This window comes from Etheostoma cragini, chromosome 6 (assembly GCF_013103735.1).
Source record: "Etheostoma cragini isolate CJK2018 chromosome 6, CSU_Ecrag_1.0, whole genome shotgun sequence".
In the NCBI taxonomy this organism is placed as follows: Eukaryota; Metazoa; Chordata; class Actinopteri; order Perciformes; family Percidae; genus Etheostoma; species Etheostoma cragini.
This window is the reverse complement of record NC_048412.1, coordinates 24,229,733-24,247,009: the sequence shown is the minus strand read 5'-3', so window position 1 is coordinate 24,247,009 and position 17,277 is coordinate 24,229,733. Positions and strand designations below refer to the sequence as shown.

The window sequence follows — 17,277 nt, the reverse complement described above, 5'->3', positions numbered from 1 at the left end:
ATCAGTCAAAGGGCAATGAAATTCATATAAAAGTAAATTTATTACCACAAAAATAGGACATCCTGTGTGTAGTGCATTAACAGCTTTGATGTGAGACTACACAGCACTGGAGGTGACTGTGTTTCCTCCATGTGCACTGTATACATTCTAATGCAAACACGGGAAAGACGAGCATCCTGTAGTGAAAGGCACTAAAACAATCAGTAGCATAGCATAACGCTAGCACACGTCATCTATTACCCAGAATCCTCTCCCTGGTCCTGCTATGCTCATGCCTCAGCCAGTACGGTGGCCTCACCAGCAATGAGTACAACTACAGGTCACAAGACTTTGGTCACATGAGGTTGCGTGTTTTAAACCAACATGGAAGTTGACATGTTCATTCATTACATGAAATTGGAGCTGAGGCTTTGTGAGCTGTGTGAAAATCTGCATAAATTAAGTTTAGCTTATGCTCTGTTGAAAAGTTGAAACCTTATGCTTAATAAAGTTGTTTTGTTATTGTTTTGATTTTCCTTATGGTTCTCCTTGTGGTTTTGGTACTAGTGATAAACTGAAGCAAAGTCACAAGCTTTCAAAGTGCTGCATATTTTTAAGTCTCTTTTTTATAAATCAATAATCATTTCTTGGCCACTAGGGGTCAGAAGATTTTTAAAACAAGCTGTGTGACAGCCTATAAAGTTTCAACAGCCAAGATGTTAGTGAACAGCTGCTTAATTACACAAACAACTGAAGAAGTTTTTATCTGGAATTGAATCTTGGTCCATCTGATAAAATAAGTGCATATCACTCTCCTTGTGGTCTTTAGCAACTTTTGAGGACATTATCTGGCTCTTAGATAAATGTTTGACTTTTTTTTGTATGTCTGTTGGTTGCTGTTGGGCAGATAGCACAAGGCAGTTTTACTTTTTTTTACTTTTTTGCTAAAAACAGCTGCTGCTGGAAACAGGGTTTCAAACTACAACACAAACTGCAAGAATGGTGCAGCGGACCCGGTTTCGATTTCAACCTGCGGCCCTTTGCTGCATGTCAATCCCCCTCCCTCACCCCTTTCCTTTCTTAGGCTGTCCTGTAGAATAACGGCCTAAAATGCCCAAAAGAATAGGTTAGTCAATACAAGCAGCCCTTTTCAAAATATAAACAGTAATTTCATTAATTTCTGTCTGTAGACATGTGCTGCCCTGTTTAAAGTGGAAATCTTGCAGGTATTTGATGCATTTTTTTCCTTGATGAATTAGACAATTTGGCTTCTAGGACCTCCTAGAGCTTCTCGCCAGTGTAAACACATTGTTGACATCATACAGATGTAGAAAATATATAAATACATAAAACGTATATATGTCTCATTTGACAAGCTCCAGTGTTTAGCTACATGGATGCACTCACACTGTATCTTTGGGTCATTCTCATGTGTGCTGTTTACCAGAACCACATCTCAGAGGCTCTGTGTATTTAGATTTTATTATGCTTCTTCCCAAAGAAAACATATTCCTTAATCTCAGCTGATCACAGACGTTCTGACCAACCCAATCCTCTATTTACATTTGGAAGCATCACTCACGACTGAGGCACACAACAACAAGGAATTTCCTGGTGGCTATAAGCAAGGAAATGGATCTTAGTCATTGTGTTGAAAATGCAGTGATGACTGACTGGGACTCGAGAGCCAGCATCAAAAGCACTCAGCTAAATGCTTTCATTGCTTACCTTGAGGTGTAAATTAGTCATGCATACTGTTTAGGAAAAGAGGAAAACTGACACGGTTCTTCAGTAGCAGACGGCTCTAGTGAACGCAGCAGGGCAGCTTGAGGTATGAAATGTTTGATAAAACCTGCTCTGGAGTCGTTGATAGAGACTGGGTTTTGGTGTTTTAGTAGAGCACTCTCTGTAGGGAGAAAGGCATGCGTAGAAGGCCACATTTACAGTTTGTGAGGAGAAAAACCCGTTACTGGGGACAAAGTTTTATTCAGGGAAATCTGATGTCAAAATAGTGTCCTGACCAGTCTCCTCCCCTTGGCCTTGATTCGAGGAAAAGTGGCGCTTGTCTCCGTGTTGATCGGCTGTGAGCTCAGAGGAGTGTTCCCGCCTTTCCTCCTCAACAGGAAGTCAACACTCGATGATGTCATGGCATAGAAGACATTTCCTGTAGCAGGGATGACCAGTTCTGCATTAGGAAAGGAAGAGAGACAAATAAACAAGTCAGATTTCAGTAAAGCTACTTCATAGCTGCTGCTGTGCTACACTAAAAAGTTAACCACAATGTTAGATGGACGCAAAAGAAGAAATAAAAAGATGATCTCAGGTTGTCTCCATTTGGACAACATAAATACGCCACCTCATGATGAAACTAGTGGAAGAAATACAAAATAATTCTAGCAGAAATGCAAAGTATATTTTAGAGCCCAACCGATAAAGGATTTTTAGGGCCAACGATAAAAATATTTGATATTCCGATATAGCGGCCAATATACTGTATATTTTAAAAAAGAATCCTGAAACGCATAACAAAACATAAACAGGTTTCCCTATCATTAGTTATTTGTAGTTATTTATGAGTTCTCACTAAAATAGTATGATAATTTGTTTTATGTCACAACAGAACGGAGGTACATCAAAATATATTACAGTTCTGATATGTAAAAGGAATAAAAATACCAACTTAAGATATGAAAGTTAATGTCCTTTGCACAAAAACACATAACAAAAAAAATTATCCGTGTTGCCAATTGGGAGGTCACAGAGCGCCCTCTGCTGGACAAACTATGCAACGCCAACACTCATAACGTCATCATTTCATTTTATTTTTTAAATATTCATTTATCAGAATCATTTATTTTTCATTATGAATGATTCTGATGAATGCATATTAAAAAATGAATAAATAAATATATCTATTTGATTACATTTTATCAGATATAATAAATGCCGATAGTTTGGGAAATGCCCAATATCGGCCAATAATATCGGCCCGACGATGTAACGGTCGGGTTCTAGTATATTTCCAATAGGTGTTGTTTTTTTCCGCACTGGAGACACGTCTTTACCTTTTCCTTCAGGCTGAAGTTGGATCAGCTCATATCTGGACGTCTGTTTGGGGTCCTGATTGTGCTTTTCTAAGGCAGAGCTGATCACAGTGGGGGTCTTGTCATTGCTCGTAACCTGAAGGGAGAGAAGAGATAACAATGACACTGGGACAGCTTGATCTGCACTAATAATATCCTGGGTCCATTGTATCCTCAGGATACATGGAGAATACAGGATCTGATGACTATCATTACAGAACAAGTGCAGCATGTCGCAGATAATTTGGGACAACGCATTTTATAGCAATACAATCTCACTGCTGCAGTGAATTACATTCAAATGGTTTGAATTAGTACCAGTATGCTTCGGTACATGTTTCCATCCTGCAGGTCCATCCGTATCCTGATGATTCGCATGTCGGGCCCCGACCCCTGGATGTTATTAGGGGGGTTGTTGCCGCAGGAGACTGATCGGCGGTGGGATTTTGTGGGAGTGGATGGAGTCAACGTGGCAGGGGTGGAGTCAGTGGTTGAAGGAGACGTGTCGACATCCAGACAGGACACAGACGGAGATCTCATATGCTACAATCGAAATAAAAAGCAAACGGGGCTGCTGATAACAAAGGACCTGATTGCTTTTCCTAACACCCGCATTAAGTACAATGGGTTTAGCAGATTTAGACAGAGCAAAAACAGAGTCACTCCTACAAACTATGTGAAACAAAAGCTAATAGGAATGCAAAGTTGGCCTAAAAGTTTAAGTACATTAAAAGTATATTACCTTTGTGAGTTTTGAGAGCAGATTATTGACAGGGGAGGGGAAGTCAAAGAGGCTGTCGCTGTCACCAGTCAGGCTGGTCCGAGACGTACTCAGGCTGAAAACACAAGGAAATGTATTAAGACTTTCAAATTAGTGTTGAAACTACTGATTTTTTTTATTAGTAATTATTCAATATGGTGTTGTCATTCAAACATATATTTAGTTGGTTTATAGTTTTACTATTTTTGTTGTATTGTGTCATCTTTCTTTCTTTTTGTCTGGGTGGGTGGTGATAATGGGGGAGGGGTAACATTCAGGTTCATGTTGCAAATTGTATGTTTTTGTCTGTTTTGTGTGTTAGAGTAAAAATGAATTTAAAAAAAACTACTTCCACTTAATATCACTTATGAGATACTAAATGGTCAATAATTGAAGCAGAAAAGGCAGCAATATGCTTTTTCTGTAGAATAGTCTGGAACCAAAACTCCTATAATTCAAGTCAAGTCAATTTAATTTATATATAGCCCCAAATCACATGTGCATGTGTCCTCATCCATGCATCCTTGGTAATACAGGCTCTCTTTTAAATATTTGAATCCTCAAGCCCAAACAGAGATATGCTTCAGACTTTAAAAAGCTCATTAAGAGCCACAGAAGATATTAGTGTTCCTTGGGACGAGTAACCTGAACTTCAGGTGTAAAATCAGTGGACAACCCACCCTGACCTAAATCCTAGTCTACATATTCTGAATTGTGTGAATGTGGTATTATAGTCATCATTTTGCTGTGTGTGTGTGTGTGTGTGTGTGTGTATTCAGTATAGCTTACTCTGAGCACTGCGTGATAATGACTGTTGGAGTAAGGCCGCGGGGGCTAGGCTCACCAGGTGCTTCAATTTCATTGGACAGTCTATAACTGAAATAGACATAATCACATGTGTCATTGTCTGACAAACACAAATGAATGCATTCAAGACATTACATTACTCCTAACCAAACTTTCAGATAGGTACCTTTCCTCCTCTGTTAGTGTCGGTACACTCTGATACCACTGTATAAAGGCCTCGTCAGTGGTGAAAACACAATTTTTGCAAGAAGACTGCAGGAGCCGGATTTGAGCTAAAACCTCAAACTCCTGTGAACAAAGAGGCAAATCATCACAAAGTGTCATAATAAAAAAGCACCCATGTTGGCTGATCTAATATAACTGTGCCAGTTCTTTTTTTTATTTTCATCTTGCACCTCACGCACCCACCACTTAATAATTTCCTCCCTCAAGTATTATGTTCCCTCTCCTCACTTTACGACGCTCTTATCTCAAAAATACCCCACATATCTCTCTTCTTTTTGTATCTCTTCTTCGTCTCTCTACCTGGATCTTTTCAGGGTCACACGATTTTTTACTACTTGCTTGTCGGTGTAAGCGTGCAGAAAAATAAGCTTAGTTCAAAAGGATCCGCTACAAGCAAACTTCTCTTATTTTAAGTGTGAACTTTTAACCTTTTATTTTTCACACTGATGCGTATCGCAACACTCACCCTTCTCCTTTTGTCAAAGTTGATGTAGCCATTCTGCAAAGGGAGTGACAGGATGTGTTATGTAAATTTGATCATTTTAAGATAGTGTGCAACTTCCAGGGGTTGTGACCAACGTTCCCCTTGATAAAGATGAGAAGAACTTACATCCAGCCTGTCTTTGACCGCCGTGTCCAGCATAGTGAGGTCTGTGAGGAAAATGCCCAGGTAGGGCACTGTGCCCTGGGCGTTGGACTGTGTAGTAAAAAAACAACAAAGAAGAAGTGTTTTATCAGTTCCCCTGAGGTTTCTATTCACATCGTAAAGAGCCCACACAGCGAGGGATTTCAGAGCAGCCGCCTGCAGCTGTTTTTCAAACGGTGGCTCAGGATTCAGCACATCACACACACGACAGCCCTCTGTTCCACTTCGCTGCTGCATGCCAGTCGATCGTGCTTACAACCCTCCATCAAACAACTGAAACACCCTCTGCTTAGCAAAAGTGACATCAGTATCAATGTTTGAATGTAGCTTCTGTAGAAAAACAGTACTGTCAAGTCAACTAAATAATGTAGTTCATAGGTTAATCTGAAGACAGGCGTTGCAAATTATCTTAGGTTATAAATGCTGTGGTGTGCGGCATGGTTTAAGCTACAAACTTGTCCCTATACAAATAAACTTTAAAACTTTTAGTTTGAAATCCATTATTAAGCTATCAGCAAATGCATATAACTGAGTGCTTTGACTAAAAATAAACTTGATTCAACTCATATTTGTGATGTACTAAACCTATATTGGACATTTATGACACAGCATACACTATTTATACAACAAAATAAGATTCATAAGCCCTAAAAGACACCTGAATCCAAGTTTCACCACAAACCTTTTTTTTCTACAAATATTATACAACATTTTGCCCCCTAACTTTAACAATACTAATGACACTTTTGCAGGATCTTACATCATCCATAACATTTCCAAGGTCTCCCATAAAGGCCTCCGGGGGTGTACTACCCTTCAGGCTAAACAACAATTGGTATGCAGACCAGACGTGGGCCGTCAAGTTAGTGAAAACTGTTCTTTTATTTGCTTGAGGATCTGAGGATCTGCCTCAGCGCAAATGTTGAGGTCATTTTTAAGTTACTCCTCCATGACAAAAATGTCTTTAATAATTTACAAATGTTAAACTGTGCATGTGATCTCAGTATTTCAGCCATTTACACCCAAGTGCTGACCTGTGCGACAACAGTCTTTGGTTTTCGTCAAGTAGTTGAAGGAGTTTAGTTTCCCTAACCTAAATACTCAACCCAGTAGACTACAGCAAACAAGTGAACCACAACCAAACCCGCATGCTCCCTAATTTCCACTCAACTTACCCTATTAATATGTTTGTTGTTGAGCCTGTGGTCAATGTTGGCGAACTTTGAAGTGCCCTCCTGCAAGGAAAAGGTTTAAAGTTCATTATTAGCGTTGGAAAAATTGTGGAGAAATCAGTCTCAAGTCTATTTAGTAGCTCTTCTGGAGCTTTTACATGATCCTCGTCAACAGATACCCTGGAAATCCTGAGTTCTTGCAAGAGCCTAATTTTAATTTGCTCAGTGAGTTAATCTTGCATTGAGTAGTGTTGCTCATTAACTATAACCTTGTAGCCGAGCTGAACCAATCACATAATTGCATCTGATATAGGCGGGCCAGAGGCCAGCTAAACATATGACAACAGTTTAATCTACCAGTTAGCTCCGCTGGTAGCTAAGTGTTTGGGCCTATGGATACGTCACCCAGTGTGTTGCTGTGATTGGTCATAGTCTTATCCAATTGCTTGCATTGAGATGCATGCTTGGTGCCACCCCTCGAGATGGGTGACTTTCATTACTTGATGCCAGACCCTTAATCTGGATTTCCAGGCTAATCAACAGATGGAGTTTGCCAACATTTCTCAAGTTTTGACTCCACTTTCAAGACAACATGGACAAGAAGTCCTTAAAGTGTAAATTTCAACCGCAACAATAACATGATAACTGGACAAACTCCATCATGCTCATGCCATTTGATTAAAACAAAGGGAAATTCTTTTTTCAATAAATAGGTAATATATGCCACAATTAAACTGTCAATAACCGATTTCTATGGCCGTATGGGGGTATTGGAAACTCAGTTTATGTGCTTAATGTGTTAAAAAACGGATTATAGTTGGCCCAAAAACATAACAATAACATAAAATTGCCATTAATGTACCATTAAGCGAGACAAAACCTAATCCTGTCATGACAACTGACATGAACATGAATAAAGGATGATAAATTATTAGGACAATTATTAATGTAAATGAAAATTTGACACTGCTCAGTCTTGAGATTTGTCATGGCAACTTGGCATTATCCGAGAAGACATAGTCTGTTTTAATCAAGCTTTATTATAAAGTGCTCAAACATTGTCAAATGCTTCAATGACAGTGTTGTGAATCATTTCTTCCCTCAAACTTTTAGAAAGTCTTTTATTAGTCTGACTCATTCATCTCACACTCCGTCTGCTAGTTGTAGTCATTTTTAGACAAGCTGAGAGATAAAGGGAAGCAAGTAACCATGCTGGGGAAAAAAATCAAAGGGCAACAGAAGAAGATGGTGTCTTTCTGGCATCAAAGCCCAGAGTGAAGTTTCTAAAATGAAAGAACATTTTTGGATGAATTCCTTTGGGGGTATCATGGGTAAAATCACAGCTAATGCAAAGATATTGATGCCTACATTACACCATAACAGCAAATCAAAACATCTCTCTCACACAGCGCAAACTAAATATAATGTGCGTCTTCCGACGGGTGAAGTGAAAGTGTTGACAGAATAAGGGCAGTTGTTCTCAACCAGATTCGACTGGGTTCTGGTCTTTTCAAGCAGTCATATATCTCTACCACTGAATGTTGTTTTCAGCCGAGAAGGCTCGACTTCAGTCTGCGCAGATACTGCAGGAATTCAACACGTGTTCCAGGAGTGGCTCTTGGCAGACTCATTAGTAAATATCTCATTCTGCTGTTCTTTTTAATTACGGGATTCTCTTCAGCAGGACCTAAGTGAAAATAGGCCTCAAACAAGTCCAAGACAGCACAAGAGAGTTGTTGAAATGTGACTCTAGACTTAAATTGCACTACAAACTGGCAGCTCTACAACACAAGAAACTGGTTCTCCAACCTCTAAGCAACAAGATAGTTTTATCAAACACACAAATGGTCAAAGGAAACACGTCATTCAGGCTTAAATCCTTCGCTTTAAGAGAAAACAGCCTCTGCGAGCCATTAACAAAAGAACAAATTTCTTACTGAACCTGCTCTATTTATGTCATCATCCAGAACCTGATATCCTTTTGAAAATGTACAATATATTATATTTCCACTGTCACTCGGTATTTTGTCGTGACAGAAACCTACCTCCTTTAAGAGTTCTCTGCTTTGTGAGTAGTTGTCCTTGTCTGAGAATATTTCGGACAGTTCCTCGTATCTCCTCACTGCCTCCCTGCCAAGTGACCAAAACAGTGAATTTAATTTAATAGAATAATCATTCATATTTTAACATTATTAAGCTAATGAAATGCTATGAAGACATTATGTACATGCTGAATTTAAAGTGTCTGCAAAGTCAAAATTATGTAATTGGATTGGCATTTTCTAGTTTTAGCTTAAGGAATGGAATTTTATTTTTCTTTATGAAGTTTACTTCAGAGTTATTTACAAGGTTGAGTTGGTGTATAATAAATAAAGAATAACAACAGTTTCCCATAATGCAGTTTGAAGCGATAAAGAAACTGTCCTCCAGGTCCTAACCACACATCACATTTACAATTAATATAATACTTTATGTAGGGTAGATGTTTTAAAAAAATTATTTTTTAACACGTAATAAAATATGTGTTACGTTCTAAGCAGCTGAAAATGACTATACTACATATATTCCTTCATAGAATGCAAACAAGTATTTTCTAGATATTACTTTGTAATCTCTTTAAGCACCAAAAACTAACAATTATTGTCAATATCAATTAATCTGCTGATTATTTTCTTGAGGAATTGATTAATTGTTCTGTGCAGAAAATGTCAGAATGTAGTTACAAATACCCCAGCCAAGTTGACGTCTTTAAATATCTTGTATTTCCAATCAACAGTCAAAAAATACAAAAGGTATTAATTTCCTATCCTATAAGTCGAGGACAAAAAATTTCTCCTGAAGTTTGGAATAACCTACTTTAAAGCCAGTTTCTACCTGTATGTTAATGCAATCTCTACTCCTATTATCTATTGTCTAGTGTGTGAACTGTCATCACAGGTAAAGCCGAGGTGAAACTAATAACATTAATTATAGCTATGATCCACAGTCAATTGGGGTTATTGTTTAAGAGAAAGATCTTCTATTTTGAGAATCAGTTATGCTTCTTTCACTTTTAAAGCTACAGTGCGTACTTTTTGTCTCCCCAGGAATTCTAAGTAATAACCCAGTAACTAGTAGCCACGGAGGACACGGAGGATTAAAAAAAACATGATGGACTCTTTAGAAGAGGTCATTATCCTCACTCAAGTTTCTATGCGGGAAAGTTGCTGGATGACACAATTTTCTGAACGTAGCCATGCTGAGGAATACAGAGTGTTATGTGGAGCCGATAGTCTTAAATAGCTTTGTATCAACTCATTTGGCAATTGTTTGCAACTAACGGACGTTCATTAATATAAAGAAGTTATGCACTAATGTGAGACATGAGGTGCCACTGCTGCATTCCACTGGTCTCCATTAGAGATTAGTAAAAGTCTTCAATTACTTAAAGACGCTCTAAGAAATGTCACATGTTTTTTGTCACATACAGCAAACATCTCCTCACTATCCACGAGCTGCCTGTCCCCAGAACACACTGAAAAAAAAACGTGGTCTCTGTAGACAGCCCAGGCTCCACACACGCCAACAGAACAAAGTGCGCCAACCTGCACAACCGAACATAACAAACAGTGTTCCAGCCAATAACCGACAAGAAGGATTTGGGTGTGGGGGTTAGTGGGTTGGTGTGCAGAAGGGAGGGGGTTAGGACGGGATGAGGAGGAGGGAGGGGCGAGCTAGCCTCCGTTTTGTTTGACAATACTTTGAAAGTCAACAAGAAGTGACATCACCGAACATCGCGTAGAACACCTTTAATACTACAATGCCTACTGTGTTACCCACTGTACTGTAGAAACTCATACTATTTTCCACCTGAGTTCTGACATCTCTTTTTTTATAACTATTTACAGATATATTGTTTTTTTATTAATTCTTTCCTCATTTTCATTGTTGTATTTTGTCTTGTCTTTTTTATCTATGTCTTATTTTTTAAGGAAGGCAGTCAGAAAGGACAGCAAACTACAAATGCCCTTGTACAGTGTAAATCCTTCTCCGTGCATTTAGTTTTTTTAAAGTGAGAGGTGCCGACCTGTCAGTGTCATGCCACGTCTTCCTCAGCCGGTGGAGGGGATTACTCTGCAGGGCCGAAATGATGGCATACAGTGAGGAGAAGTTCTTCCTGGCTCGACACTCCTGTTGAAAGCACACACAGAAAACTACAATAATTTGCATGCACATACACGCACACACACACACTGCACGGCACCTGTGGGTATGGGTTTGGCCGGTATTGAGTTACAGTGTCAGCCCTAGGTGCTAAATAATGCATACTGCTAAAGAGGTTTGTCCCAAAAGATGTTTTGGAAGCCAAAGAGGATGTTGGAATGTTTGTGCGTATGTGATGCAGCTTATTCATATATAAAGAAAATATGATATACCAACCAAGGACAGGATATGTGTGTGTGTGTGTGTGTGTGTATGTGTGTGTGTGCGTGTGCGTGTGCGTGTGTGTGTGTGTGTGTGTGTGTGTGTGTGTGTGTGTGTGTGTGTGTGTGTGTGTCATCAGCAAATTTCTGGTAAGTAATCTTCATGCACATTTCCTATTGTATTTTCTAAATGTGTACTGGAATTGAAAGCTACTTCTTGTATAAAGTATGCAGATTTTTAATAATCACTCTTGTCATTTTCTTGTCACAAAATTAGTCGACCACCAAATTCACTCAAACAGAGAATGCAATTTGTCGATTTGCTGCTGCTCTGTCCAGGAAAGAACCATATATAAAGACTTGATTAATGTGTTTTGCCCATAGCTATTGATTAAAGTGAAATTACTAGCACAGTCACAGCAGAAACCAAGCAGGCTGTGAATGTGTGATGGTATGTGCAGTCAGAGCTGAGAATAGGATTATGGTTAGGGGATTAATGGGGGTTTATTGTTGGGAAATGCACAGTTGAGGTTTTTTGGAAAACATTAAAATCCCAACTGACATACTCTTAGCTATTTCATTTCAAGAGGAGCAACATTTTTTCACTTCTGGTCTGTAAGTATGGCAGGAAATCCTGCATTTTTAGAGCTGTGACTTTCGATTTTTGCATACTGACCTCTGCCACGCTGATCCATTTCTCCAGCAGTCGGGCTCTCTGCTGGCTGCGCAGTTTAGTAGGCCAAAGGCAGGATGCTAAAACTGCATTAGCCAACTTGTTGAACTGACGTATGGTGGCCCGGACGGACCAACAAACGCCCTCCCTCCCTTTCTTGTCTCTTTGCGACCACAGTGAGCCGAGGCAGTGGTACGGGACCAGACGGACAAACAGCTCCTGATAAGTGACAACATATAGATCTATAATTAACAGTCTGTTTCCTGGAAATCAGTATTCAAAACAGGAAACCTGCACTTTGAGGAATTTAGTGCTTAGAGAGCTTGAGGATTTGAGGGTGGCGTCTTTCTGTTGTGATGTTGTCTGGTGGCTTGCGTTACTAGAAGTACCACTTTAATTCTGTGTATACCGAACAAACTGATGGTGTGGATAGCAAAAAAAACACGCAAATGAGATTGATTCTATGTTCTAGTGCTATGAAATAGAGCAGAAAAAATAGGAATGTATCCATATCAGGCGGTCAAAGTTCATCATGAAACAAAATAGTATGGCTCCTTTTGTACAGACTGTACCTGAACTAATCTACAGAGTCAACATGAATTCACAGCAGAGGTGCTGACTGTATCATGCAAACATACTCTAGACATGTAAAAATAAACCAAGTGATATGTTGATGAATAGCTTTGCATTCACTGTAATTCATTTTCAGTATCATTGGTCAATATTTAGCATCATGCGAAACATGTTACAAGAAAACTCACCGTCTCTATTTTGGTGAGCTGCTCAGCGATAAGCGCTGCAGGGAATCCAAGGACGCTGGTGGGTTCAAACTTGGAGGCGTCAGGAGGAGGGCTGGTGAAACTGCTCTGATCTGCAAAGGGTGAAGCTTTTCAATAAAACTGTGGATTCAGAATATGTAAGAAACACCTTAGTTTGTGGGCCCTATATATCTTTTCTATCCTTTAGTTCAGAGATCATCAACAGGGGGTCCGCGACTCTAAGAGGGTCCTCAGTGTTACTCCAGAGGGCCGCCAAATCATTGTTTTTTCATCCAAAAATTTAAATGTCTGAGAACATCCATTACAGTTTTTCTCGATTGTTTACACACAAATACTGGTACTAGAGACACAATGACCACAACATGTAGCTCATGCACCAACCCCCTGAACCAATGTTGCCAAACTAAAAGCACAATTTCTGCTTTACATTCAAATTGCGGTTCTAAAACACATAGTTTTTCAAAACACCACACACAATTCTCTGCGTTTGGCACAATTTTCATGGAGAAAATCTCTTAATTTCACAAGGAACACACCGCCTGACATTCAAATATGCAAACTGACTAATCACATGGGCAAACACCTGTCACACAGTTTTACAATCTGTTGCCCTTTTAGTGTAAAACAGACAAGGACGAAAAAGGTCAAGGACCATAATCTCAAATCTCTCTACATTTTTAGCTCTATGTGTAACTTTGTACTGGTTGGGATGTACTGTGTACATTGTTTTTGTGTGAAAAATAAAAATATATTTGTTAATGTGTATTTGTGTGTTCTGAGTATAAAAACAATATTCTAAAATATTATGCAACACACTTAGTACTGTCTGTAGTAGTAGTAGTAACACTGAACAAAAAAAGCCTCTGTCATTATGATGAATGGAGAAGAAGTGTTTTCCATTCATCATAGTGTTTAACATTGAGCACATCAGAGTTCAACTGGTTCTTATGAATATCTATTCATATGTTGGTTTGTGCGAGTCATTTGCAAACAAAATACCATTTTGAGAAGAAATAACATTGTTTTAAAATTTAGATTTAATTTAATTTTAGTAGGGACGATGCACAAATTAATATCAACCTAACCTAAAACCAACCAAGTTTCCCGCTCTATCTCTCTTACAGTTAAGGGGTTCTTGGTCTAAATAACATTGAAGGCCCCTGCTTTCGTTAAAGGAATCACTTCCAGTGGGATCATGAAGTTGTTTTGTTTCACAGTATCGTGGCTTTCTCAAGGAAAACAGCTTAGTTGTCTAGTTATCTCAGGAAAACCCTTGACATAACAAATGACTTTGTTATGTCAAGATAATGTAATTCGTCACTCGTGACCTCGAGTTTACAGGATGAGAGAAAACAAGATTAGGAGTCAGCCCTAGTTGATCTGAAGCTGTATGAACACACAGCAGTGCTTTGAGCTAAATGGCAATGCTAGCATGGCAACAAAGCTCACATTGACAATGCTAACAACATAATGGGTACCATGTTTAACATCTTAGCTCATTTCTACATGAAAACCTCATCTAGCAAGGCCTTTAGTAATGTCATTTAAATCCCAGTTAAATTACAGACCTTTTTGGGCGTCAGGAAGCATGGCTTTCTCGCTGAGCTCCTCGGCTATTCTGAGGAGGCGAGCGCTGAGGTCGGCTGTGGACAAGGAGTCCTGGGGGAGGAGGGGAGCTAGGCGCAGCAGGCGAGAGGGCTCCCCCAAACTCTTAAAGTCTTCAGGATACTCAGAGAGCCACGTGCTAAACACAGTACACACCGCTCTGCAGGAACGAGGAGAGGAATGTTGAAGGAAAAAATTATTCAGCGTTTCCATGGCTTTAGGGAATGTCCCTTTAAAACTTTGTGGGACACAATAATAGAAACATGATAATCTGTTGTTTTTTAGCCCTGACCTCCGCACAGTTCAGATATCTGACAATAAAAAAACGTTTCTTATTGTGCTGTGTCTGAAAATCAGGTGATCAGGAAAGGAAAAAAACATTCTTAAATCAAACTAAAGTTTTATGGGAGCAAAAGAAGAGTCTGTTTGTGTCTTAAACCCTGAGGTGGTGCAGGTTGCCAGAAGCAGATAAACAAGCCGTTGCAGATTGGAATTGACTGAATATATTGATATTTTCCAACACAGCTAAAACATTGGCAAGAAGTCACGTTCTCGAGGGGTTTGAAAAAGAAAAGCAGCTTAGAGATGACTCCATACTTTAGTGGATAGGATCAACATTGTGCTTGTGAAACGTGGTGCCTTCACAGGCTGAACATTTCTGCAGTTCCGCATCTTTTCCATTCGATAGCCATTTTTGTCTCAAAACACTAAGTCACAGAAATAGGCTCATTGAGATGGTTTGCATTTCCTGTTGCTATCTCTTGTTTTTGTGTTTCTGCCCATGTTTACTTGTTTAAAGTTAATGTGCCATTTAAAAAGAAAATCCACACTGCCTAATAATAATAGTATTCCCTCAAAAACAGAAGCAAGAAGCAGAACTTAAGAAGATGTATTTATGGCACACACATCCCCACACTTATATTTAAGCACACACGCATGCACGCACACACAGACACAGACACACACACACACACACAAACATAGTAAAAGTTCCACAAAGATCATAAGGAGCATTTTCAAAAACTCACTTGTTAAAAGATTGTCTCATCTGGCTCGTCTCGTTGTCCCCAGGTGGGTTCTCCAATCTGTTCACAAAAAAGAAAATGTTGGTGGAGCAGGAAAAAAAAAAAAACATGAGTACCTTTCAGCTTCAAATATGTGCATCTGCTGTGCTGTGTCATAAATAATACTCATTGTGATAAATGTATTTATGGTTTGTTTTTCAGCAAGGGCTGTCCTGTTGTTTACAGGTAGACTAAAAACGTTGCCAGGAGTCTAACTTTCCTTTGTGTTGCTTCTTTAAAAAAAACTTTGCAAACAGCTGTTTCATACATATGCCTCTATTATTTAATAAGCACTTCATAACAGAACAAAAAACCTTAACAGGCACGTTTTTTGCCGAATTGTGGTTGCAGTTATTTTATCTAGGCACGCAGCTGCTTCCTCCATTGTGAAAGTGTCTCTAAATGAAGTCACACAATTTCTCTAGAGACTGCTTTCTACTGTTTACATTCCTCTCAGCTTGAAGACAAATTGCAAAGCAATAAACTAAAATCTCTTCATCTTGTGAAAATGGAAATTAGGTGTAAGTAAATTGATCAACCAGTCATACCGACTCTAATGTAACCATTTATCTGCACTTTAGTAGGCTACTTAGTACGCCAGCAGTGTGGCTCTGAAGATAGAAATATCTGTTGGTTTGTACCGCCACTTTATTTCAGACTGAAATATAAGAACTTTTTGATGGATTTCCATGAAATATGGTTCAGACATGGATGGTTTCCTAATTTCTATCGATCCTTTGACTTTTCTCCTAGAGCCACCATGAGGTTGACATTTATTTTGAGAGAAATGTCTCAACAACTATTGGATGGATTGAAGCAAAATGGGGTACAAACAATGATGTACCCTTTAGGATGTAATCAATTTGGTTATTCCCCTTTGACTTTTCATCTAGCTCCATCATCAGGTCAAAATTTGACTTTGTCCGATTCTTTGGTGTGTGATCAAATAGGCTACCTGTAACAATGTTGGTTTTTGTGTTAACAAGCAGAGGTTTGGTTGAGATGGTTAGAATGCTAAACATTATCCTGCTTAGCATCACAATGTTTGCACCGTCATTGTAAGCATGTTAACATGTTAACAAAAACTAGAATCACAGCTAAGCCTCACAGAGCAGCTGGCTTGGCTGTAGACTCTTAGTCTTGTTTAAATGTAATGAATAAAAAACTTGTTTAGCATGCTAACACACTAAAGTAAGAAGGTGAATATGGTAAACATTATACCTGCTAAAGTACAGTATGTTAGCATTGTCACTCTGAGCATGTTAGCATGTTAACGTTAGCTTGACCAAGAGCTGCTAGCATGGCTGTAGAATCTCAGTGTTGTTATATTAGATGTGATCCACCCTAAGTAAGAGCAGAGTAATCAGTCTTGAATTCTCCATCACTTTTTTTCTTGCTCCAACCAAACTCCCACTGGAAAGAATCAGTCTGAGATTTCATCGCTTCACACTGGATACTGATAGACAGGATACTGACAGCCGCTGTGGCTGCTGCACATCATTACACCGGAGACTGCTATCATACCAGTAATTTATCTGTTCTTTTTTTTAAACCCTACCTGAAAGCCATATTCTCTTTTTTAGACAAAAGCAACAAATGTAATTGTGTCATTAGAGATACAAACAAACAAACAAACTCTCCAACCTGTCAGACAGGATGTCCAGCACTCTCCCCGTGGAGGTGAAGGATCGATAGGTGGAGAGGAAGATGGTGATAAAGCAGGAGTCTCCCAGAGAATAGGAGTGGAAGAGGTGGCGCACCAGCTTCTCTTCTGTCCCTGCTTTTACACATTGAGAGCGAGAAACCGCTGACTGGAGGAAGACAGGAAGGAAGAAAAAAAAAGGTAAGGTTACTGCAAATTGGAAGCCTTTTCACCCGCTCGCCTCCAGTCAGTCACACATGACTCACCGTCAGACTGTTGGGGGCACCATGCTGCTGTTTGACCACCACTGTGTAGATCACTCCATCCTCCTCTTCCTCCACCACAGTGGACTGTAGAGCATAGAAACCAGATTAAGACAGTGTTAAGTGTTAAAAAGTATGAAACATAATAAGTGTGAACTTTGAATTCTTTGAAAAAA

At 39.2% G+C, this 17,277-nt stretch overlaps 1 protein-coding gene across 2 annotated transcripts in view; it reads right to left on the bottom strand.

The window, feature by feature from the left end:
- Positions 1–508: 508 nt before the first annotated feature.
- Positions 509–17,277, bottom strand: part of rgl2 (ral guanine nucleotide dissociation stimulator-like 2) — a 28,917-nt gene continuing 12,148 nt past the window's right edge. For both annotated transcript variants that reach the window (XM_034873300.1, XM_034873301.1), the window contains 17 exons: positions 17,105–17,188; positions 16,841–17,007; positions 15,161–15,217; positions 14,096–14,292; positions 12,510–12,619; positions 11,752–11,967; positions 10,739–10,842; positions 8,718–8,802; positions 6,676–6,735; positions 5,465–5,551; positions 5,321–5,353; positions 4,796–4,917; positions 4,612–4,698; positions 3,805–3,898; positions 3,381–3,605; positions 3,045–3,159; positions 509–2,164 (listed from right to left, as the gene is read on the bottom strand). In XM_034873300.1, the coding sequence (XP_034729191.1) occupies positions 1,983–2,164; positions 3,045–3,159; positions 3,381–3,605; positions 3,805–3,898; positions 4,612–4,698; positions 4,796–4,917; positions 5,321–5,353; positions 5,465–5,551; positions 6,676–6,735; positions 8,718–8,802; positions 10,739–10,842; positions 11,752–11,967; positions 12,510–12,619; positions 14,096–14,292; positions 15,161–15,217; positions 16,841–17,007; positions 17,105–17,188 (2,025 nt within the window). In that variant the 3' untranslated portion in view covers positions 509–1,982. The remainder of the gene's footprint in view (positions 2,165–3,044; positions 3,160–3,380; positions 3,606–3,804; positions 3,899–4,611; positions 4,699–4,795; positions 4,918–5,320; positions 5,354–5,464; positions 5,552–6,675; positions 6,736–8,717; positions 8,803–10,738; positions 10,843–11,751; positions 11,968–12,509; positions 12,620–14,095; positions 14,293–15,160; positions 15,218–16,840; positions 17,008–17,104; positions 17,189–17,277) is intronic.